The sequence below is a fragment of the Vipera ursinii genome (genome assembly GCF_947247035.1).
Source record: "Vipera ursinii genome assembly, chromosome: 2".
Classification (NCBI taxonomy): domain Eukaryota; kingdom Metazoa; phylum Chordata; class Lepidosauria; order Squamata; family Viperidae; genus Vipera; species Vipera ursinii.
The window spans coordinates 143,573,389-143,597,245 of NC_139513.1; the positions used below are offsets into that span (position 1 = coordinate 143,573,389).

Consider the following 23,857-nt stretch of genomic DNA (forward strand, 5'->3'; position numbering starts at 1 on the left):
GTAATTCCCTTCCCCAGCATCTTGTATCATTCTCGAGCTTTTGGTGAGTGGCTGACTCGTCTCCTAGCAACCAGCATCAGCACCCTCCCTCCCTTTCGATCCTCTTCCTCCTCCTCCTCCCCCCTCTCCGGTTGAGTGACCTCTGGCTCCCGCCTCTTCCGTTTCCGCCGCTGGCGCCTGCTTCTTTGCCGGATGAATGCTGTTGTTTCTCTGCCGGCGCCAGGTAGGTGAGATTGGGGTGGGGAGGAGGGAGAGATGGAAAGAGGATGTCCCAGGAGTAGTTGCAGCTCCTTGGAACAGCCTTCCCCGCTCTCTTCATAAGCCAGCTAGACTACAACTTCCATAATCTTCGGCAGTGGGTGGGATCCTTGGCTCTGTCTTCCAGTATACTATTAAGAATAGAATCGACCCTACGACGAGCAGGGTAAATTGCCTCCCCGTGTGTTGCTGAGGACGCTTGTTCTAAAGGGGAGATTAAAAATCCCAGTTGGTTTAGCAATCTGCTTTCCTAGACACTCTGGTTTTAGGCTGAAGCAGCAGCAGTGGGTAGATCAGGGGTCTTCAAACTTGGCCCTTTTATGGCTTGTGGACTTCAACTCCCAGAATTCCTCAGCCAGGCATGCTGGCTGAGGAATTCTGGGAGTTGAAGTCCTCAAGTCATAAAAGGGCCATGTTTGAAGACCCCTGGGGTAGATGGTGGGAGGAGCAGTGAATGAAAGTGACAGTCGTTTTAAAAGAGATTTTTCTTCTTCTTTTTTGTTGTTTTTTTTGTTTCAGATGACTTGCTCTGGAGCTGCTGCAACTGTCTGACTCGTGATGCACAGACTGACATTGGAGATGAGAGGGAAATCAAGCTTTGTTTTATCCCAGTTGTGAGTATGCAGGTGTATAATGGAGCTGCTGAATGGGCCCCACCTTAACAATAATTGGTCTTCGATGTCAGGAATAAGAAACGTGCTAGCTTTGTGTCGAACAAAGAAAGAAGAAACAAGATAGCATTGTTAGAAGCAAGGAGAAAAATGGGGGGGGGGGGGGTTTAGCTGAGGTGGTTGCAGTTTGAGTTGGAGATTGGCCTAGTATTTCTTTGTTTATTTCCTAAAATGGGGAGTACATTGGTTATAGCAGATTTATTTTATTTTATTTTATTTATTTATTTTAATTCCATTTATATCCCGCCCTTCTCCGAAGACTCAGGGCGGCTTACAAGCTTAGCAGTAGCCTTCATTCTATGTATATGCCTGCTTATTAGGGCTTTCACACACACCCCAAGCGGCATTATTACAAAGTCAGCTTATTGCCCCCAACAATCTGGGTCCTCATTTTACCTACCTGGGAAGGATGGAAGGCTGAGTCAACCTTGAGCCTGGTGGGATGCGAACCTGCACTAATTGCAGGCAGCTGGTGTTACTTAAGGAGGCATTAGCCCACTGCTCCACCAAGGCTCTAAGTGAATATACCATTGTCACTGTGAAAGATAAATTCACATTGTGAAATAAAGTCTGGACAAAGGAGTAAATTATCTGAAGAGGCTAGCAATTCTTCTTTTGAGGATAAAGGACTCATCTGACTTAAGGGAAAACTATTGATATACAGTGCTAAAATAATTAAGATAACTGAAATGAACACAGGATAATTTTAATACTGGTCCAATTAATGTACCATAATAATAGCAATGATGATTTCTTTAGGCCTACAAGTTAGTGTTATCTTACATGATTGATTGAATTAATTAATCTAGAGTGACAGTAAATCAATAGAAGATGGGAGAGGCTGAAAGCAGATCTAAATCATCTTCAGGATTGCTTCCAGAATGGAGTTTGGCCTTTTGGACTCTGTGCTCAGTGATGGTACCAGTCGTGATCACCTTGTGGTGCAGTTTTCGGCGATCTCGGAGGCAAGGACTTCTGCAGGATATCTTGCATAAAAGCAAGCATGATTGGCAAGATATAGACTTCTTTAGCCAGCCTACCTATTGCTGTGTCTGTACCCAGCATATTCTCCAAGGAGCTTTCTGCAACTGCTGTGGGCTGTGTGTTGATGAAGAGTGCCTGAAGAAAGCTGATGGTCTTTTCCTATGCAAGGAAATTGTGACAAGATGCCAAGATGGGAGACCAGCTTCTATGGTGCACCATTGGATCCGAGGCAATGTTCCGCTGTGTAGCTACTGTGTGGTGTGCAAACTACAATGTGGTACACAACCCAAGCTCTGTGATTACAGGTAATGCTGCAGATTTAAATACCAGGACACCGGTAGAGGAAATAACACAGTCATGTATGTGTTCCTTATTTATCCTTTTTAAATTTCTGGGGCTTGATCATTACATTGTGTTTTATGCAAGCCACTCATTATAGTTTGTTTAAAGTGTTGCCTTTTGATTATGGATGGCATCTTTTGGTTGGAAAGATTTTTGCATATTCTTTTGATAGAATTGAATTATGAATGCTTCTCAGCTTGCAATTCCTAGGACTCAAGAATAGAGTAGGGTTTTGCCAAAGCTAACTCTGATGGTGCTCTAGGTCAGGGGTGTCAAAACTTGCAACGTCATGTGATGTGTCATGACATATGGTGACTTTTTTCCCCATTGCTGGCAATGGGGTGGGCCGGCAGTTTGACACCCCTGCTGTAGGTTTAACAAGGTTTTCGCTGGAAACAAGCTTTAGGCTAACTACAGTGCAGTTCTAATTTGCAAAAATCTTGGTAGAAAAAGAGCCACAAGTTGTTGAGTCCCACTCTTAATATTTCCTGGAGATGATTCTGAGGGCAAAAGCCATTTGGTTTGGTTTTGTAAATAGCATCTCAAGTCTTGCTGGATAGAAATTTCATTTTATTTTCTTACCATATTTTGTAGATATTCACATTTGAAAAACAAATGAAAAGAATGTAGTAGGTTAAGTACAATCAATAAGAAAGCTTTTGCATTCCAAAAAAGGAAACAGGAAACCTGTTTGTTCTCTGAATATATTAATCTTAAAATTTAGCATGCTACTCTGTGACTCCCACTTTGTATGTAAAGCAGCTGGAATGATCTTCACAGGCATCTACTTTTATACTCACTACTTGTTTTACACTATTGCTCAGTCTTCCTAAACTTGGGGCTCTTCGCATGTATTGCAACTGCATTGTGTTTTATTTATAAATTTCTGTTGTATTTCATTAAGAAACCAAGGCCACAATTAACAGACATCATCAATGCTTGCTGGGAATTCTGGATGTTGTAGTCACAATATCCCTGAAGAACAGTAGGTTGATAGGGGCCTTCTGTAATTCTTCTTCACTTGAAAGGACCAGAGAATATAATTGTTGATATCTATACTGTGTTTTTTTCTTACTTGGTATAACTGAGGACTGTTTTTCCACAGTCTGACAATGAAGCTTTTAAAAAACTAAAACTACATACAGTGCCATGATGGAACATGAAAGATATTCTTTTTCAACAATATACCAGTTCTTCGCTCTGTGAATGCATAGCAGAACTGATCTGTATTTTAATAAATTTATTTTATCCCCTTACTAATCCATTTATGTTATTTTTGTACAGAATTTGGGCATCTGTATTGTGTTGGCTGTTGAAAACTATCTTCTGCCAACTGTTAACTTAAGCCCTTTTGTCCTCCTTTGATGGTTGATTATCCTGTATTAATCTTTCTAAAGGACAGAAATACATCCATTTTCTTTCAAAATAACACCAAATGGATGTGGTTTAGCACTTTAGCTCATTATTCAACCCTGCAGGGGGAAACCATATTTCTGCAGGGGAGTGGGGAGATAGAGAAACTTCTCCTTTATAGAAATAAATTCTGAGATTTTCACTTTAGTTGCAAAATATCTGCAATTGTTGAATGATTTCATACGTATAAGCCTGGTTAATAACATTCTGTAGTCTATAACACGGGTGTCAAACTCACCATGTCACACGATGTGTCACGACATATCATGACTTTTTTTGCATTGCCGGAACTGGGGTGGGCGCGGCCTCCATATGATGCAACTGGCCTATGGGCTGGCAGTTTGACAGCCCTGATCTATAGGGATTAAGAACCTGTAAAAAGAATTTAAAAACAAAACCAATTGCACAGTTAATTGTTATATTTTTAATACTGCTATTTATATGTTCAATATTATCTATCATTCTTTTGACTTTTATTAGACTGTTTTACTTTCCTGGGGGCATAAAATGTTTCCAGTTTATTTCAGAAGAGATATTTTGGAGCTTGCAGGAATAGGAATGCTATTCCTGTCTGAGACTCATTAAATAGGCTACTGCTAGCTGTTCTTGAAATCAGATGTGGCTGCTTTAATGAAATACAGAGAAGTGCAACATTCCTGGTCCTGTGCATTGTAAGCCACCTCTTCCAAATCAAATCTGAAGGATTGCCCAGTCCTACTGACTTCGTTAATCCTTGTCAGTATTTACATGTCATTTTTCTGCCACCAGGCATTTGCCTACTGAAAGAGACTTGTAAATGAGATTTTAAATAATTCCATTACAAATTAACAGGAACTACAATATAAAAGTTATCATTAAAGGTTAGCATGCAACATAGCAGAGATTTCGGCAAAACCATCATAAAACACAACCACATGACCACAAGACACTGCAAATGGCCATAATTGCGGCCTTGTTGTTGAATGCCTGAAGTATGGTCATGTGACCGGGGCCAGCCATTGGAACCTCAGATCTGGGACCCTTTTCTGGGTCGGTCATAATTTTGAATGGTAGGTCAAGGGCAATCTATATACCGTATATACTTGAGTATAAGCCGAATTTTTCAGCCCACTTTTTGGGCTGAAAAATTCCACTTCGGCTTATACTCCAGTCAACAAAAAAACTTACCGAGGACTTGTGCGCGGCCGAGGCTTTGGTGCTTCCGGGATCGCGCGCACCTCTCCCAAGCCACCGCCGTCCGGAGACCTGACGAAGTTTGGGGATGTGCGCGTGCAAACCTCCCCAAATGTCAGCAGGTCTCCGGACCTCCGAGCCCTGCCTGCCTGCTTCTTTCCGCAGCGGAAAGAAGCAGCCTGCCTGCTTCTTTCCGCTGCGGAACGAAGCAGCCTGCCTGCTTCTTTCCGCTGCGGAAAGAAGGCTGCTTCTTTCCGCAGCGGAAAGAAGCAGCCTGCTTCGTTCAGGCTGCTTCGTTCCGCAGTGGAAAGAAGCAGGCAGGCAGGGCACGGAGGTCTGCTTCTTTCCGCAGCGGAAAGAAGCAGGCAAGCAGAGCGCGGAGGTCTGCTTCTTTCCGCAGCGGAAAGAAGCAGGCAGGCAGGGCACGGAGCTCTGCTTCTTTCCGCAGCGGAAAGAAGCAGGCAAGCAGAGCGCGGAGGTCTGCTTCTTTCCGCAGCGGAAAGAAGCAGGCAAGCAGAGCACGGAGGTCTGCTTCTTTCCGCAGCGGAAAGAAGCAGGCAGGCAGGGCACGGAGGTCCGGAGACCTGCCGACGTTTGGGGAGGTTTGGGGAGGTGCGCGCGCACCTCCCCAAACCTCCCCAAACTTCGGCAGGTCTCCGGACGGCGGCGGCTTGGGAAGCACCGAAGCAAGTCCTCGGTAAGCTCCGGGCGGTCACTTGCTTCACGTCTCCTGAGGGAAGGGGGGGCGACTGGAGCGGGCGTGTTTCCTCGCCTGCTGGGCGCCGCGATTTGCCCGGGGAACGCGCGGGCCCCGAATGGCAGCGTGGAGCGAGGAAGCGGACAGCCAGGGCTTCCCCGAGAGCCGTGGCCACACAGGGTATTCCTGTGTATTCAGGCTTGCAAAATGGCGGATCGAGCCTCTGCTGGCGGCAGAGGCTTGCAGAGCGCGGATCCAGCCTCCGCCGGTGGCGGAGGCTTGCAGAACGGCGGATCGGCTTATACTCGAGTCACCAACTTTTTCCAGTTTTTGGGGGTGAAATTGGGGGTCTCGGCTTATACTCGAGTCGGCTTATACTCAAGTATATACGGTAGTATATTTCCCCACGTAGTCTAGTATATTAGTTAGGGTATTAGATATGGATCAGGAAGTTAATCTCATGGCCCCCTCAGGGGCTGGCTTGGAGGAGGAGAAGGAGGAGGAAGAGATGGAGCTGGGACCCTCCGACAGGAAAGGCATGCCAGGGGGCTGAGGACGATGCTGTCCTGGGCCCCTCAGGCATTGGGGGAGGTGGTCGACCAGATGGAGAGCTGCCTGCCTGCACAGACACGGGAGGATGGGCTAAGGACCAGCTGTGGTGCTGATAGGCAGCCAATCTCTGAGGAGGAACAGCCGCCTGCTCCACTAGATCCAAGGGCAAGGAGAGTGGAACGTAGGCAAGGCCAGAGAAGGGCTGCAAGGCTACTCGAGAGGAAGTTGCCCCAACCCTCCTCACAAGGAACACCTGGAAGGGAGTAACTTAAGGAGAAGACGTGAGGAGTTAGTCTTTGCCAGGAACAATTGTTTGCTTTGGCGCGCGTGCGCGTGCGCATGTGTGTGTGTGTGTGCGCGCACACACACACACACACCGGCTTTTACTCGTGCCTGTTGCTGTTTGCCTTGCCTCGCTTGGAAGATTGCTCTTCACATTTCGTTTTGGGCCTCGCCCTTCTCTGGTGGCCTACGTTTGGCCTTTGCTTCACCGGGGCTTTGGGACTGCGTCTTTTCTGGGACCTGTTTCTCGTCCTGAGGACTGCCCTGGTCTTGTGCCTGGGCCCTGCCTGGTGGATTGGACTTGGAGCCCCAGGGGGACCTTGACCCTATGAGCGTGGTCCTACTTTGGGGGCTTTCTTGGTACTACAAGGGCTACTGTTTTGGGGGGGGACTGAGGGTGGCTGCCTTCAGGGTAGGGTGAAGGTGGAGCCTTATCGGTTGTTGGAGGGCCACTGTTGTAAGAGAAATAAAGAGCTCTTTGGAGGCCTGCATTGTCTTCACCACCTGAGCCATAACACAAAGAAAGCCCAGCGGCTTTTTGAAAAAGCACCTTTGGGACAAATCCGCACTTGGTGGCTTCCGATACACGACTTTCGTCTTGATCAGCAGCGGGGAAGCGTTTGTCCAGTTTGGACCTGCCTTTGAAGACTGCCCAGAAACCCACCAAAGCCAAGCCTCTCCACCCTACAAATCAAAGGGCTGTTTTTGACCAATTAAGTTCTGTTAAGGCTTGAGCCCATGTTTGTCTTCATGGCTGCCTTGTCTGCGTACAACACCCTATCCCACAATCGGCTCAGGAAGTGATAACTGGGGAGAGGGGAGAGGGAGGGAGGGCTTGGAAGCAAATCTTTTTTTCTTTCTATGATGACCTCGTCATTCAGGAATACCCTAGCTCCAAAGGCCAGATCGCCTTCATTCTTAGAATTTAGGAAAATCGCTGAGCAAACCATTTTGTCAGTCTTGGATGCTTATTGCATTTTTTAAAAAAATCTGCTTTTAGTTTTTAAAAGATGACGAATATAGTTTTGGTGGGGACTGAGGGTGGCTTCTTCAGTGTATTGTGAGGGTGAAACCTTACCGGTTGTTGGAGGGCCACTGGCTGGAACATTGTTTTTTTTTTTAATTGAAAAGTTTTAACATACAATTTTTCTTTAAAAAATCCCCCCTCCCCCCCTTTTCCCTCCCCCCCTACCTCTCCCCCCTCCCCCCTCCCCCCCCCCGACTTCCCAGAGCTAAATACAAGGTATATATAAAAAAAAAGCAATCATAAACAATCATATACTAACAACTATAAACTCTAAAATCCATCACTCTCTAGCTTATATAGAATAAAACAAACCTTAGTAATATTAAATATATATAGAAAAGCTAAAATAGAAAAAGAAAAAAAAGAAAGAAGACTTATTCAAATGCTACATGAAACTTCTTAACCCTATACTTGTTCTGGATAAACTCAATCCATTTTCTCCATTCCATAATATAGCGTTCTTGCGAGTGATCTTTCAAATAGGCCGAAATCTTCGCCATCTCTGCCAGGTCGGAAACCTTTAAAGTCCACTCTTCTATGGTCGGCAGTTCCTCTTTCTTCCAATACTGACCTATCAAAAGTCTTGCTGCCGTAATTAAATTCAACATCAACTTAGTGTCCACAACTGTAACATCTGTAATTATTCCCAACAAAAAAAGTTGCGGACAAAACTTTATCCTCTGTTTAAAAATCTTCTGCATGTTCCACCAGACTTTTATCCAAAAAGCCTTAACCTTTTTACAAGTCCATCATATGTGAAAATATGTTGCGTCTTCATCACCGCACCTCCAACATTTAGGCTGATAATTCGGATACATACTTGCAAGCTTTTTAGGGTCTAAATGCCATCTATAAAACATTTTGTAAAAATTCTCTCTTAGATTTTGAGCTTGTGTAAATTTTACGTTCCTCACCCAAATCTTTTCCCACGTGTCCATTGTGATAACTTCCTGGATGTTTTGGGCCCATTTTATCATACAATCCTTAACAAGTTCTGTTTCTGAATCAATCTCTATCAATGCAAGATATATCCGTTTAATATGTGCTGGTCCCTGATTTCTAATTTGCTTTATCAAATTTTCATCAGTCATTGTAAAACCATTTTTCTGGTCTTCTTTCCACCTGGCCCGTAACTGAGTATATTGAAACCAGTTTTGAACAACCTCCTCTTCTCGCAAGAGGCTATATGATTTCAAACACCAGACATTTCTTTCCAAGCTTAGGATCTCCTTGTACGTAGTCACATCATGTTTGAGCTGGAACATTGTTTAAGAAAGGAGTGTCAAACTGCCGGCCTGTGGGTTGGTTGCATCATGCAGAGGCTGTGTCCACCCCAGCTCCGGCAATGCAGAAAAAAGTCACAATACGACAGGTCACGTGACGGGTTTGACACCTATGGTTTAAGGCACAGGTCGGTCTTGCGGCTCCCAGCCGCCCGGTGCGCGCGCACCTCTTCCAACGGGCAGTGGTGCGCGCGCACCTCTCCAAATGGAGAGTGGCACCGCCCGTTTGGAGAGGTGCACGCGCACCTCCCCGAATGGGCGGAGGTGCGCGCGCACCTCCCCAAACCTTTGGAGAGGTGCGCGCGTACCTCCGCGCGAATGGGCAGCGGTGCCGCTCTTTGAGGAAGCTGCTGCGGCCCGTCTGCGAAGCTGCCGCTTTCGGCAGCTTCCTCAAAGAGCGGCGCCGCTGCCCCTTCGTACGGAGGTACGCGCGCACCTCCCCAAAGGTTTGGGGAGGTGCGCGCGCAACTCCGGTCGTTCGGAGAGGTGCGCGCGCACCTCTCGGAATGGGCAGGGGCGCCTCTCTTTTTGAGGAAGCTGAGACGGGCCGCGGCAGCTTCCTCAAAGAGCGGCACCGCTGCCCATTCGCGCGGAGGTACGCGCGCACCTCCGGTCGTTCGGAGAGGTGCGCGCGCACCTCTCGGAATGGGCAGGGGCGCCACTCTTTGAGGAAGCTGCCACGGCCCGTCTGCAAAGCTGCCGAAAGCGGCAGCTTTGCAGACGGGCCGTCGCCGTCGGGCAACCGGGAACCGGTTCCATCTCATTTTTAAAAAAATGGCAGCCGCGTGCGTCCGCGCATGCGCAAAAAACCTTTTTGCGCATGCGCGTGCATGGACACACGCACGCGGCTCCCTCTTTTTTTAATTTGTGATGGAACCGGTTCCCAGTGGCTCTTTTTCTTTTTTAGGTTGCCGACCCCTGGTTTAAGGGAAACAAAGAACTCTTTAGAGGCCTGCATTACCTTGACTACCTGTGTCATAACAGTTAATAACATTCCAAGATATGTGATAAATTACTTTAAAAAAAACTTAGGTCTTTCAGACCTCATACTATTTTACATTGCAAATGGATTTTTCTTTTGTTGTTGTTGTTAGAATATTGTCCAAAATATTGTCTAGTGTCATTCCAAGTAACATATATGAACAGTTTTCTCTTTCAATGACTAACTGGCTCATTTTTGAATTATTGAAATAAACTAAGCTTCCAACAGATGCCATGTGTACTTGATAGAACATGTATTGATCATCTGTTGCTTGGAGGGTATTGGGGCTGCTTATAGGAATTATTTCTCTTGGACTTTTAATGCTTTTTTTTCTAAATTGGGTGTGTAGTGATGGTACCAACTCACCTTTTTTGTTTTGTTTTAAGCCAGGCTTCTTTTTACTTCCTTTTCTTTCTTTTTTTTTTTTGCTGGGCAAAACAAGCTGTTGGCAAAGTCCTTTCTTTTTGTTTCTTTTCTGCTATATGGTATTAATGCTTGGGCTTAGCTATGTTAAACTCAGAGAGTACTTTATTTGATTACATAAAATGATGTATCTAAAAATTCCTTTTATTCATTCAATGATCTTTTCCTAGTCTCCTACATATTTTCACAAAACTTTACATTTGCCACTCACAAAAGAACACTGAAGCAACGTTGGCAATAATGCAAAGCTTGTGGAAAAGGAGAATAGATGGAAGAGAGACTTATTTTCAGCAACATCCTTCTGAAACAAATAAGGAAAGAATAGAGTTGATGTAGGGACGCGGTGGCTCAGTGGGTTAGGACACTGAGCTTGTCGATCAGAAGGTCGGCAGTTTGGCGGGTCAAATCCCGAGTGCTGCATAACAGAGTGAGCTCCTGTTACTCGTCCCAGCTTCTGCCAACCTAGCAGTTCAAAAGCACATAAAAAATGCAAGTAGAAAAATAGGGACCACTACGGTGGGAAGGTAACAGCGTTCTGTGCGCCTTTGGCATCTAGTCATGCCAGCCACATGACCACGGAGACGTCCTCGGACAAGCGCTGGCTCTTCGGCTTTGAAACGGAGATGAGCACTGGCCCCTAGAGTCGGAAACGACTAGCACGCATGTGTGGGGGAACCTTTACCTACCTTTACCTAGAGTTGATGTGCTTTATTTCAGCGGTTGAGTGATCATACCATTTTTTGTTAAAATCCCTCAAAAACGATATTCTTTCCGTAATTGTCCGGTAATAATATGTGGGAACGGAACCAATCTTTCTTTGTTGTGATTGTTGTTGTGACTGTTCTTCTTTCAGGTGTATTTGGTGCCAGCAAACAGTACATGATGATTGTATGCAGAATTCTTTGAAGAATGGGAAGTGTGAATTGGGAGAGTTTCATAACCTCATTATCCCCCCAACTTACTTGCTCAAAATCTGTCAGATGCGTAAAAGTAAACACATGAATGACTACAAGGTAAGTGTTACTGTGTTTGTTCTCAAGACCCAGCTGGGGATGCCTGTTTCCAGGAGATCAGAACCATTGGCTGAGTGGGCTGGGCGGGTTTGGTCTTGTATGCAGAGAACGGCGAGGGGGGACATGATAGCAGTGTTCCAATATCTCAGGGGCTGCCACAAAGAAGAGGGAGTCAAGCTATTCTCCAAAGCGCCTGAAGGCAGGACAAGAAGCAACGGACCCTGGTTCCACAGGGTCCCCGGCCAGCATACAGGTACCTGGGGGAGGGAAAGGGCTGTTGCTGCCATCCATGCTCCTGGTCCCATCCGCTGCCTCCGGACGCCACCATCTGACAATCTTGCCCCCTCCCCCCTCCCGTTAGTGGCAAGCCCACAGGGGCTTGACACCTGCACCAGACAGCATGGCAGCGGCATGTAAAGAACCCACACAGGGATGCCTGGGCTGCAGAGGTTATGATTATTTTTCCGTGTATAAGATGCTGCACTTGTATAAGACTCGCCTGATTTTTGAACAGGGCGATTGCAGGGGAAAATAGCGTCTTATACACGGAAAAATACGGTATCCTTTTCTTCCCACCTATTTGTTTCTCCAGCCCAAAACAAAATCCCATTAAGTTTTAGAGGTCTCAAAAATAATTAATTTATCTTGATATTACCTCCAGGTTCTTTTCTGATTTATAATTCTTTCCTTTCTACTTTTTATTCTGCTGAGGTAATGTGACTAAGAAAAATGTGAGGAAGATATAGGTCAGCACAGTCACTTTATTATCATTGAAAGGAAGAAACAAATTAACTTTTATTAAATAACTTTAGTTAAATGAGTTCTAAACTGCTTTTCTTAATAACATAGTGGATCCATAGTGTATCAGTGCTTAGCTTCCCTAGAACGAAATACTGTACAGGTAGTCCTCAACTTGCAACCACAATTGAGCCCAAAATTTATGTTGCCAAGTGAGAAATTTGCTAAGTGGGTTTTGCCCCACTTTACAGCCTTTCTTGCCACAGTTGTTAAGTGAATCACTGCAGTTGTTAAATGAGTAAATACTGTTGTTAAGTGAATCTGCTTTCCCATTGACGTTGCTTGTCAGAAGGTCACCAAAGGTGATCACGTGATCCCAGGACACTGCAACCATCATAAATATGAACCAGTTGTCAAACATTGGAATGTAAATCACATGGCCATGGGGATGCTGCAATGATCACAAGTGTGAAAAATGGTCATAAGTCATTTTTCTCAGTGCTGTTGTAACTTTGAACAGTCACTAAGTGAACCATTGTAAGTCGAGGACTACCTGTATTTTTCTTTACTCTGCCTCTGACAGGTGGAGGCTCTCCTAGGCTAGAATCCTGAGGCTCCCTCAAACCTCTCCTTCCATCTCTATATTCTTCAGTCTCACTTTTCACAGGCCCCTCCTTTCTTTGGAATATACACAGGGAAGAGAGCTCCTCTGCATTGTCACGCTTTCTTTCTTTCTTTCTTTCTTTCTTTCTTTATTTATTTATTTATTTATTTATTTATTTATTTAAATTTTTATACCGCCCTATTCCCGAAGGACTCAGGGCAGTTTACAGGGCAGCATAAAATACAATAAAAAATACAATATGATTGGCAATTCCACCACCCAATCATCACGACTTCTAGCACATTCAGATGCACATATAGTTGGAAACCACTGAGTTCAGTGAGGTCTATTCCCAAATGAGTGGGGATGGAATTACAGCCTTCAACACTTAATTTAAGTGTTGAATTCCTTATTTGGGAAGGAGCGAGTTTCTCTCTCTGGTATAACTTAAATAAGTTCCTTCCCAAAGCAATTTTTGAGAGAGAGCTAAGTCCTCTGTCAAGGGAACCAGTGATTGGTGGATGGTTTCCTACAAACTCGTAACCTTGGGCACAGAACATCAAAAGTACATTCTTAAGTCTCAGTCGTGCTATAGGAGTGTACATAATAATGAAGTTCAGTGCTTCTGTTCATAACTCTAATAGGTTAAGAAAGCACTGTGGAAATTATACATCTTTTATAAAGCGGTATATTAATTTCTTGCCCAATCATAACATCCAGGAAGTCATGAGTCTTATTTATGAGACTTATCGGTCACTGCAGAGAGTCGTGGCATTGTGAAATTTGGGGACACTTGTTAATAGTGTGATTAATAGTTGGTTAATTAGTGTACTAAGACATCCCTCTTGATACAGGCATGTGGCAGCTACTGTAGTGCCCCAATAAAAGACAGTAAAATGCAGGTTATGGCTTTGCTCAGCTGCTCCTGAAATGACTGGGAAGTATACATTCATCCTATAGTAAGATCAAGGAACAAAATAAACGTTACCTCTTGTTAATTGGAAAAAAATGGTAGAAGTTGATTTTACTAAGGCTCCATCAATGAAAGGTCAGCTTTTAAGGTACCCACTTGGCTGCTTGAACAGGTTCTGGCTTATATTTCAATCTCTGTGCAAATGGCAAATATTTCAGAATAAATCATATATGTGAATCATGCTTTAGTCTTACATTGAACAGGAAAGTTGGTATTTCCTACAAATTGTAAAGCAATTTATTTTTAAGTAATTTGCAAGGGTACACGTTCTCTTTTACAATTTAAGAGCTAATTTCTCAACATAAAAGAAAAATAAGAGAGTGCTGCTGTTTTGTTTTGTGACAATACACATATGCATCTAAATATCTTGCTTCTGCCTTTTTTTTCTTTTCGTTTTTTTGCAGCTATCTGAGTCTTATGGGAAAAATTGGACCCCAGTAATAATTCTGGTTAATACTCGGAGTGGAAACAATATGGGGGAAACTCTGATAGGGCAATTCAAGATCTTATTAAATCCAGTTCAGGTAATGGTATTGATACAATGCAACTGAAGATGAGCTAGATTTGTTGCTTTACGTAGGAAATCAAACATAACTTTGTTTGTTTAATTGTTGTTGCAAGGAGCTAGGGTGATGTTGGGTTTTGTGTTTGGAGTTTTATTTCTGTAAGCTGCCTGGAGTCACCGAGGATGAGTTCCGCAGATATAGAAATGTTCTAAATAAATATAGTGACCATTAGCTATCATTTTATATATACTGTACAATGACACCCTGCAAATATGCCATATCGTTTGAAAAATGTTTTCCCAATTGTTTTGGAGACTACATTGTGACCAGCCCTGTTGCTCCCAAGATTTAGAAATGGCACAAGACGGCAAATCTCTCCCTTACAAAAGGATTGCATAGCACAGGGGTAGGCAACCTTGGCTCTTTCATGACTTGTGGACTTCAACTCCCAGAATTCCTCAGCCAGCAAAGTCATAAAAGAGCCAAGGTTGCCTACCCCTGCTATAGCACTTTCTTTCAATATTCACCCCTTGGATAAGGTGCCATTGATGGTGAAACTTTAATGAACGCTGCAGAATAATTACAGTGCGCTTGCAATACATTCTGTAGTAATGTAGAAGGACACTTACTCCTTAAATTTTTATTTTTCAGTTACAACTTTCGCCATTGTGTCATTTTTTCCTTGAATACTTTCTTGATTGTTTTAAAAAGAAAAGAAACAAGGGTGCTTTCCTTGTCCCTTCCATGCTTTGCTATATATTTTAAGCCTTTGCTAAGATCTTCAACTTACCATTGGAAACATTTCAAAGTTTCTTCTCCTGTTAATTATCTGAATTCAACTGGGTGCTGTCATGCAGTGCTGTGATAGAAATTTGCTGTTCCTTCAGTTTCTTTTTCCATAGAACCTGAAAACAGGCTTAAATGATTTCAGATTCTCAGAGTTACCTCTGCAGTGAATGCCTTCCAATAATCCATAGAACAAAAATAATAATTTTCCTCTGTCATTTTTAAGGTCATAGGCCATGGCTTAGATGAAGAGACCTCATTTAACTTAATGGAATATCTTGTCCCCACTCTTGCTTTCTGCCAAGTGTTGTGGGGATCAAAGAGTGGCACACAACCCTGGAGGTGGTTGGTGGCTTGAAAACCCACCCTCCACTTTTTAAGGTCTCTTTTAACCCTGTTCTTATTTTATTCTTCCTTCTTTTTAATTCTGTCTCTAATTCTGTCTGTTTTTATTTATGGCTTCTGTCCAGAGTCACTTGGGTAGTGAGATGGGCACTGTTTAAATTGAAAAGGTTAGTTAGACTAGAGACTAAACTAGATTATATGGATCAGAACCTGTATTTGTAGAAACATTATTTAATCTGTGAAAAAAATGCTTTCTCCAATGTCACATGAATAAATGTATTTTTAGGTATTTGACATAACCAAAACAACTCCAGCAAAAGCACTCCAGCTTTGCACCTGGCTACCTAGCAATTCTGCCAGAGTCCTAGTTTGCGGTGGAGATGGCACTGTGGGTTGGGTCCTGGATGCAATTGATGGCATGAAAATAAAGGTATGGTGTTTCAGAATATCTTAGCAACTGTTGTGATTCAGTGTCAGCCTTGTGCTCCCAGTAGATGAGTCCGATGAATCTGAGGAGGAGAAGGAGGAGGGGTTTGGAGAGCCTTCAGTGTCAGAGGGAGGTTCTGATGCACTGCAGGACTCTCAGCCTGGCCCCTCCAGTCATGTTCCTCATGAGGCCCAGCTGTGTGATCACGAGGTGTCGGACTTAGATGAGTCACAGCTGAATCTTTTCAGAGATGCTAGAAGCAGAAGGCAATCCAGCACAGCAGAGCAGAGAAAATCAATGAGGCAACTCAGTGAGAGGAGGAGAAGGCAGTGAGAAGCCACGCCTTGGGACTGATAATAAAAGGGGAAGATGTGGGTGGGGCTGGTTGCTGAAGGCAACCGTTTGAAGACATTATGAGAGAGTCCTGGTCTGTTCTTGTTACTTCTGTTTAACTCTTGTTTGATATTTTGATTCATTTATTCTATTGCTTTTTTGTTTGAACTGTAAATAAATTTGGGTTGGGTTTTTCCAGCCTATTGACTGTAAAAAGGAAAAAGGGGTTGTCCCTGATACACAAACAGGGCTGGTCGTAGGCTGGAACAGAACAGCAACCCCTTTTCTTTGTTACCCACAGATTTGCTTATTTGCCAACTCATTGCATCTCTTCCAGTACTATATTGTCAGGATAATGCAGCAATGTAATAGCTTTAGCATAAAAATCCATTCCCCCACCCCTCCCCCGGATCATTTTTCAGTCATTTCTATGACTGAAATATGTGTTTTGAAGCATACTTTTTCTATAAGACGTTCTGTCCTCTTTTCTCTGTCAGACAATTTTTTTAAAATGTTGGCTTAGAAAAGTTTGCTAATTTCCTTAAAATTAAAATGGAGTATAAAGGTAAAGGTTTCCCTGTCCAGTCATCTCCGACTCTAGAGTGCAGTGCTCATCTCCGTTTCTTGACTGAGGGAGCCAGCGTTGTCTGAAGACATTTTCCGTGGTCATAAATCCAGAATGAGTATACACCAATGGCAGACAGAATGTAGCTATCTTCCCACTGAAGTGGTACCTATTAATCTACTCGCATTTGCATGCTTTTGAACTGCTAGGTGGGCAGGAGCTGGGAGCTCACCCTATTGTGTGGCTGTCAGGTCTTGAACCCGGGCTATTAGCTTTTCAGGCAAAAAGCTTAGTGTCTTTAACTGCTGATCCATCACTCCCCCAGAATGAAGACTACAGTATGGGGGGGCGTCCCCCCCCAAGTGATATGTTCAGCCATGAAAATCCTTTGTCCCTAGTGCAGACATGTCAAACACAAGGCCCGGGGGCTGGATCCAGCCCGCAAAGTGGTTTCATGTGGCCCACGAAGCCATCCTGCAAACAGTGAGGGAACGGCCCCCGCTGGCTTGGCCCTGGCCCAGGCTGGCCGGGAGCCAATGTACAATTTTGTGGTGGTCATCTATGCTGAAATACTTTCAGTCTTAGCTCCACAATGCCGTCTGGAAACAGCGAGCGACTGGCCCGTGCTGCGTCGGCCCCACCCCCTGGGCACACGCTGGGGAGGTATCACCCTTTGTGAGGAATGAAGAAATGCACCATCGCCTGGAAGTGGCCAGCACATGGCCCTGCCTACTTCGGGCAGGCTAGGGGCCGGGCAGTGTTGCGCTTCTCTTCAGATTCATGCCACCCGGTTCAGCCTTTCGGCACTGTGAGGGGAGCGCCCTGCTGTCTGACAAAACCGGACAGGCTGGGGGCTGGGCAGCACTGCGCAAGTAACATCGACTCTCACACTGCTCATGGCATCCTCTCTCCCAGAGCCCACCAAGCCGGATATGTGAAGTAGGCGAGGGCCATGTGCTGGCCACTTCCAGGCAATGGTGCCATTCCTCGCAAAGGATGACACTTCCCCACCTGCGCTTCTTGCCTGTTTTTCTTCCTCCCTCATCTCAAATATTTTCCCACCACTCTGTTCTAAGGAAGGAAGGAAGGAAGGAAGGAAGGAAGGAAGGAAGGAAGGAAGGAGAGGGAGGGTCTGAGGGAAGTCCTGCCTTAGTCCTGCCCTGCTGCCTTTTCACCATCCCCTTAGCCCCTCCTCCTGGCCTATCCTGGGGGGGTCTCTCATCCTATTGCTAAGGAAGCTTTGGATACAAAGCCAGGTCTCCTCACATGGAGAGGGAGTGGGCCACCCTCTTGACTTTGCCCTCGTACCCATCAACAGCAACCTGGCTAAGGAGAGCAAGCACAGCAGCTGGGCACCCCCTTGGGGAAGTGGGGCTGGGCTTAGTGCCATGGGTGCTTGATGGCTGGGCTGGGCATTTGACCTCCGCGTCACCGTTAAGCCCCCCCCCCACATGACCTGAGAGGAACAGTGAGGCTCCTCCAATGGACCATGCCTTGGCACTTGCCCCGGTCCCATCTCCTTCTGCCAGAGACCCTCAGTTCTGTCCCACTCCTGCCCAGGCCCCCATAGGCATCCTTGACACGAACGATGTAGAGCTGGCCATGCCCACTCAGTAGACCACATGCACTCCAGCCACACCCACCCAGTAGACTGCAACCACTCTGGCCACACACACACACACCAGGGCAACCGCAATACTGATGCGGCCCTCAAGGAAATTGAGTTTGACACCCCTGCCCTAACGCAAATATGAATGCAAAAGGGCTACTTCTAAGAGCCAGTTTGGTCTAACGGTTAAGATGCTGGCCTAAAAATCAGAAAACGGTGAATTCTAGCCCTGCCTTAGGCACAAAAAGCTTAAGTGACTTTGAGCCTGTCACTCTTTTTCAGTCCAACCTGAAGCTGTTGGCACAAAAAGCTTAAGTGACTTTGAGCCTGTCACTCTTTTTCAGTCCAACCTGAAGCTGTTGTGCGAAAAATAGGAGGGGAAAGGAGTATTAGGTATGTTTGCCACCTTGAGTTACTTACAAAGTATAAAGGTGGGATAAAAGTCAAATAAATAAATAAATCATACATTGATATGAATTTTTTTCCCAGTTCCTCCTTAGACTGAAGCCTCACCAGGCTTTGCAAATATTATTATATAGTTTTCCGGTTGTTTTTCCTCAGAAGCCCAGCTGTTCAGTTAAGGAAGAGTCCTTGAAGCAGAATTGCAATTAGTGGCATTTAAGCTGTGTCTGAAATTTCAAGGATCAAAGATGTTAGGCAGCCAGGCCTATAAAATCTCAACTCTTAACCCCGAGTTAATGCTTCTATATCGCAGGGACAAGAAAGGTCTGTCCCTCGGGTTGCCATTTTACCCCTGGGCACAGGTAATGACCTATCCAATAGCCTTGGCTGGGGTGCTGGCTATGCCGGGGATGTTCCGGTGGAGCAGATTCTACACAACATCATGGATGCAGATGAAATCCGGTTGGATAGGTGAGCGCTTGCAAGCAAAACCTCTCTCAAATTGCAGCTTCTGCCTTCCAGGGGAAAAAAAAACCCACCCAAGACCACCCTTGAATTGGATCTGGAATCCAATCTCTTAAAGTTTGGAACAGGCTTTCATTGTGGTTCTTTTCACAGAATCTTGATGAAGTTGGAGGAACTTTCTGTCTCATTAAATGCAGGATTACATTATGATTGCCCTGGCATTAGAACCTTTCTTGTATTGATTAGTCTGTTTTATTTCTAATGTTGGTTTAAGCCATCTATACCATGTTACATATAAGCATAAACCAAATTTTAAAAAAATCCCCCTTGCAGGGTTTTTATCACGCAGGGCATTTGGGATTCGGCCAGTTGGAGGGTAGGGCAGCTTGGCCTGGGATCTATCAAAGATTTCCATTTCCTGCTTAATAATGTTTCCTCCAAACCTGTTGTGTTTATCACCCCTGACAGTCGAGATGGAATTATTGTCAGTGATTTCTGAGACAAAAAGCAACCATTCTTAATGAACAAAAATTAAGAAATAGTATAGGTAGGCGGTGTGTGGCCCCTAGATTACTAAGATGCCCGTGGTCAGGGGTAGGCAACCTCGGCTCTTGTATGACTCATGGACTTCAACTCCCAGAATTCCTGAGTCAGCTGACTCAGGAATTCTGGGAGTTGAAGTCCATGAGTCATAAAAGAACCGAGGTTGCCTACCCCTGACCATGGTCATCTCCGTTCACACCTGCTGGTCTTCCTGCCCCCACCTGCCTTTAATTAATATTTTAGATTCTACACTTAAATACGTTGGAAGCCAAGATGGTGTAAAACCACATGACAATCCTCAGCACCATCTTCGCTTACAAGAATTCTGCGCTTCAGGTAAATATTAAAAAATAAAAATACAGGAAAAGTACCCACATGCCCACAAAAAGACAGTGCCATTCTAGAATTGAAGCAAATATCTTGAGAAGCTAGAAGAGTAGCAAGGAGCAATCTTTGCAGTTTTGCCTTCTGATAAAAGGGATTGTATGGCAAGATACGCCCATTTTGTAAATAGACCAGCCCGCTCAAAGGGGCAACCATGAGGGCCTGCCACTCCCACGTACCGACAAAATGATCCTAAAAATTTATTGAAAAATTTGTTCAGCAATTGTCATTGTCCCCAAAATCGTCATTGTTACTGATTCAGGATGCCATTGTTAGCTCTCTCTTTTTTCCTGTGTGTTTTGCCGTGTAAGATGCCAATCTCTGCATTCTCTCCTAGATGGAAAGTTCAGGTAATAAACAAAGGATACTACAACTTAAGAAAATTGAAGGTAAGGCTTGGAAATGTTTGAAGTTTTGCATAGTGATTAAAAGGTTGTAATATATAAGAACCTGATCCTCTATGGGTAGGTGGGTAATTTCTAGTGATCCGCTTGGAGCTGCTAGTTTCTGGAATTCTGGGATCCAGCAAGATTCTTAAGCAAACATGCCTATTCAGGAGAACTGGATAAAATTTAGAGCAATCCTAGTGTGAGGTACGAAAGAGGTGGGTTATCTGCTATTTCTAAAATTCTGCCAGCTCATATATTAACCTTTTTTATGTTTGAAAGCTTATTATTGACAGTTTGGGATTGGGAAATATCCATGTTAGTCTGACATTTTAGGAGAAAAGAAGAATGTTGCTGGTTCAGAGATGCGTCCCCCCTTTCCCCCCCCCCCCCCGTTTATCAGAGGGGTTGTAATTCTCAACCATCCTACTTCCTGCCAGAGAATAGTTCTAAAATTTGGTCTAGTCTTCCTGCTATGCCTTATCTGCAAAGGGATATAAGAATTTTTTCCCCTTTAACATTGGTAAGTGCTGAGCAGGAAGCGGAACAGGAATGTTCAACTCTACACACTTTCTTCAAAAAGAACATTGCATGACCCCACTGCACAGCCTTATGGCGTTACTTAAGCCCCAGGTCTTTTTTTAAAAAAATAATAATAATACTTGTTAAGGATTGTTGTGCAGAGGTCTCCTTGTGCTACCAAAGAGTTGCACAGACAAGGAAGGGTACTGAGAGCAGTAAGAGTCACACAGTAACCACAAGAGTACACTGAGTTGTGAAAGCAGAAAAAGTATTTTACTTTTGAGGTGGTGTAAGAACAAAAATGCACGGTCAAAAATAAACAGTCCAGGTCATACACAATAGCAACAGTCCAAGGAGTAATCCAAAATACAAAGTCTTCTTACCGGTCCAGAGGTCAATACACAGTTGTACAGGTTTATCACAGTAGTAAACCAACAGAACAGCAAAACAGAGCAAAAACAGTAATAGTAGAGAGCAGTGAATTCAGAGAGAGAGAGAAGCTACGTTCCTAGCTCCCTCTTGTGGCCATGAGAACACTTACACACCCATTGGCCAATTAACATCTTAAAGTCACAACATCATGGTTAATATATTTTCAACCCAACATTGTAGGCTATCAACATTTGCCTAACAATACTGTTCCTTGACATGTGTGTGCACATGTATGTTTTGCAAAACTGACTCTTCCAGGGTTTTTTTGTGAATTTATTCTTCCCCAGTTTTGTACTGATTATTGATGATTGGTGTTCTCTCTCTTTGCAGGTGTTCACAATGAATAACTATTTTTCGGTAGGGCCGGATGCCCTCATGGCTTTAAACTTTCATGTGCACCGTGAGAAGACTCCGTCTCTTTTTACTAGCAGGATTATTAACAAGGTAGGTTGAATGAGCTGAAAATTCTGGCACCGGTAGCCCTCAATTTTTACAACCGCAATTGAGCCCAAAATTTCTGTTGCTAAACGAGACAGTGGTAACATGGGCTTTGCCCCATTGTATGCCCTTTCTTGCCACAGCTGTTACATGAATCACTGCGGTTGTTAAGTTAGTAACACGGTTGTTAAGTGAACTTGGCTTCTTCAATAACTTGATTTGTCAGAAAGTGGCAAAAAGGCAATCACATAACCCCGGGACATTGCAACCATCATAAGTATGAGCCAAGTGTCCAGATTTATGAAAAACAGTCATAAATCACCTTTTTCAGTGCCGTTGGAATGTTAAATGGTCACTAAATGAATCATTGTAACTCAAGCATTATTTAACCGTCCTTCATCCAAATAAGTCAGCTAAATGCATATAGTAAAACTGTACCCATTTTCTCCCAACAATATTTAGAGGAAGTAACTAGATGAAAGTTACTAGTAGTCTAGTCCTAGTTTAGTATTCTTGATTGTTACACTAAAATACTGTACATTCTGGAGAATTTGTGTTATCCAATCTTCTTGTAGATACACATAAACATACTTTATTTTCTCTGATGGGATTCCCTGGTTTTATGACTATCTCTAAATCAGGACATTCTTAGTCTCAGTCTGAGAGGAGCACAACACAGGTATTCCTCGACTTACGACTGTAATGGAGCCTGACCATTAGGGATGCAAAATGGTGATGGTCGTTACGTGAGGATTTCCTGCATGTTGTTATCAGTGTAATTTGACTCATAAATGTTGACAAGTTCCACCACAAAGAAAAATGTTCTAGGTGTAATATAAAGCTTATATAACTGGAATGTGGATGGTCCCAAATTAGGAAATTGCAGAAAATTGTTTTTGGTGGGGATTTTTTTGCAAAATCACTAGTGGAGTGGAAAGTGTAACTGAGTAGCTTGTAGGAAAAAAACCCAGATCCTTCTGTCCCTTTGCATTAGAATTTTAAACATTTGTTCATCTCTTTCAAAATATTTCTATGCAATAATTCTATGTGCTTCAAAAGAATTTGGAAACTTAACTGTGTTCTGTAACAGGGAAAAAAAATGCCACTCTGTCCAGTCTTCTCCATTGAAATCCCGCCTCTGTCTGTTTGTTTTGTAGGCTGTGTATTTTTTTTATGGAACCAAAGATTGCTTAGTTCAGGAATGTAAGGATCTAAATAAAAAGATTGAGGTAAGGTGATCATATTTCCTCTCCCCCTGGGGATTTAATTTATATGAGAAATATCTTGCCATTTATAAGGAGGTGGAATCAGAAATCGTATACATTAAATCAAGGATGTACGGTACATGGAAAAACTTTAGTGGCTTCCTGAGCAGATGGGCATCAATAGTATGTTTAGTAGCTTTTTAAATAGGGATTCTTTTTGTCCTAGATAGCAATCATTGGATGCTCATTGGTGCTTATTTTTGCTTTTGTAACCATACGTGAAACTCCTCAGATCAATTCGTTGTAAATCACATGGGAGATTCACCCTTTGGTTTGTTTCTGGCTTAGCATGAGGTATGAATGGGGCCAATAAATAAATTGCTCTTCCGCAACAGACCAGGCCACATGGAGTTTCCTACTTTGTTTCGTGCTCCAGTCAAGCCCCTGACCAATCCATAGACCTACAATGCAAAAGCAGTATTTAAAAAACAAGGGAAAGCAAAATAACAATTAGCCAAATAAGCTAGGATTGTTTTGCTCGTTTGCAGAATTAGTAATGGTTTGATTGCAACATGATATAAATGGAATTAAAATAAATAAAATAAATAAATAAACCTCAATTATCTCTGGCTTAGCATAACGGGTGAGCCCAGAGGCCATACAAACTGATTGCTCACCTTCCTTTATGTTCTCTTCTGACTTGCCCCGGATGGCTAAACATTTTGAATTAATTCCTGCAGGTGTAACTTACTAACACCCGGTTGTATATTTTTAAAGCTAGAGTTGGATGGAGAGAAGATCGACTTGCCCAGTTTGGAGGGGATCATAGTGCTAAATATTGCCTACTGGGGAGGTGGCTGTCGACTGTGGGAAGGAATGGGGGACGAACTTTATCCTCTGGCAAGGTAGGTTAGTAATAGGTTGCATATTAATTATGTACTGTTGGGAAGGTTCGGAGAGTCTTGCATCCAGGGGTGATTCATGAAAGCAGGACCATCTGATAATTGGGATAGCTCAGTTGTGGCGTTCCCATGTGGCCTGCTTTGCCAGGGTTGAGAAGCCCTGGGCACAGTTCCACTACTCACTTTCTGGAT

At 43.9% G+C, this 23,857-nt stretch overlaps 1 protein-coding gene across 1 annotated transcript in view; it reads left to right on the plus strand.

Moving 5' to 3' along the window:
- Window positions 1-551: 551 nt before the first annotated feature.
- The window catches only part of DGKE (diacylglycerol kinase epsilon), a 29,177-nt gene continuing 5,871 nt past the window's right edge, over window positions 552-23,857 (plus strand). Inside the window, exons 1-10 of the mRNA XM_083353649.1 lie at window positions 552-872; window positions 1,739-2,218; window positions 10,941-11,100; window positions 13,820-13,939; window positions 15,339-15,482; window positions 18,702-18,859; window positions 20,118-20,169; window positions 21,451-21,564; window positions 22,716-22,787; window positions 23,541-23,668. Of these exons, the coding sequence (XP_083209775.1) occupies window positions 1,761-2,218; window positions 10,941-11,100; window positions 13,820-13,939; window positions 15,339-15,482; window positions 18,702-18,859; window positions 20,118-20,169; window positions 21,451-21,564; window positions 22,716-22,787; window positions 23,541-23,668 (1,406 nt within the window). The 5' untranslated portion in view covers window positions 552-872; window positions 1,739-1,760. The remainder of the gene's footprint in view (window positions 873-1,738; window positions 2,219-10,940; window positions 11,101-13,819; window positions 13,940-15,338; window positions 15,483-18,701; window positions 18,860-20,117; window positions 20,170-21,450; window positions 21,565-22,715; window positions 22,788-23,540; window positions 23,669-23,857) is intronic.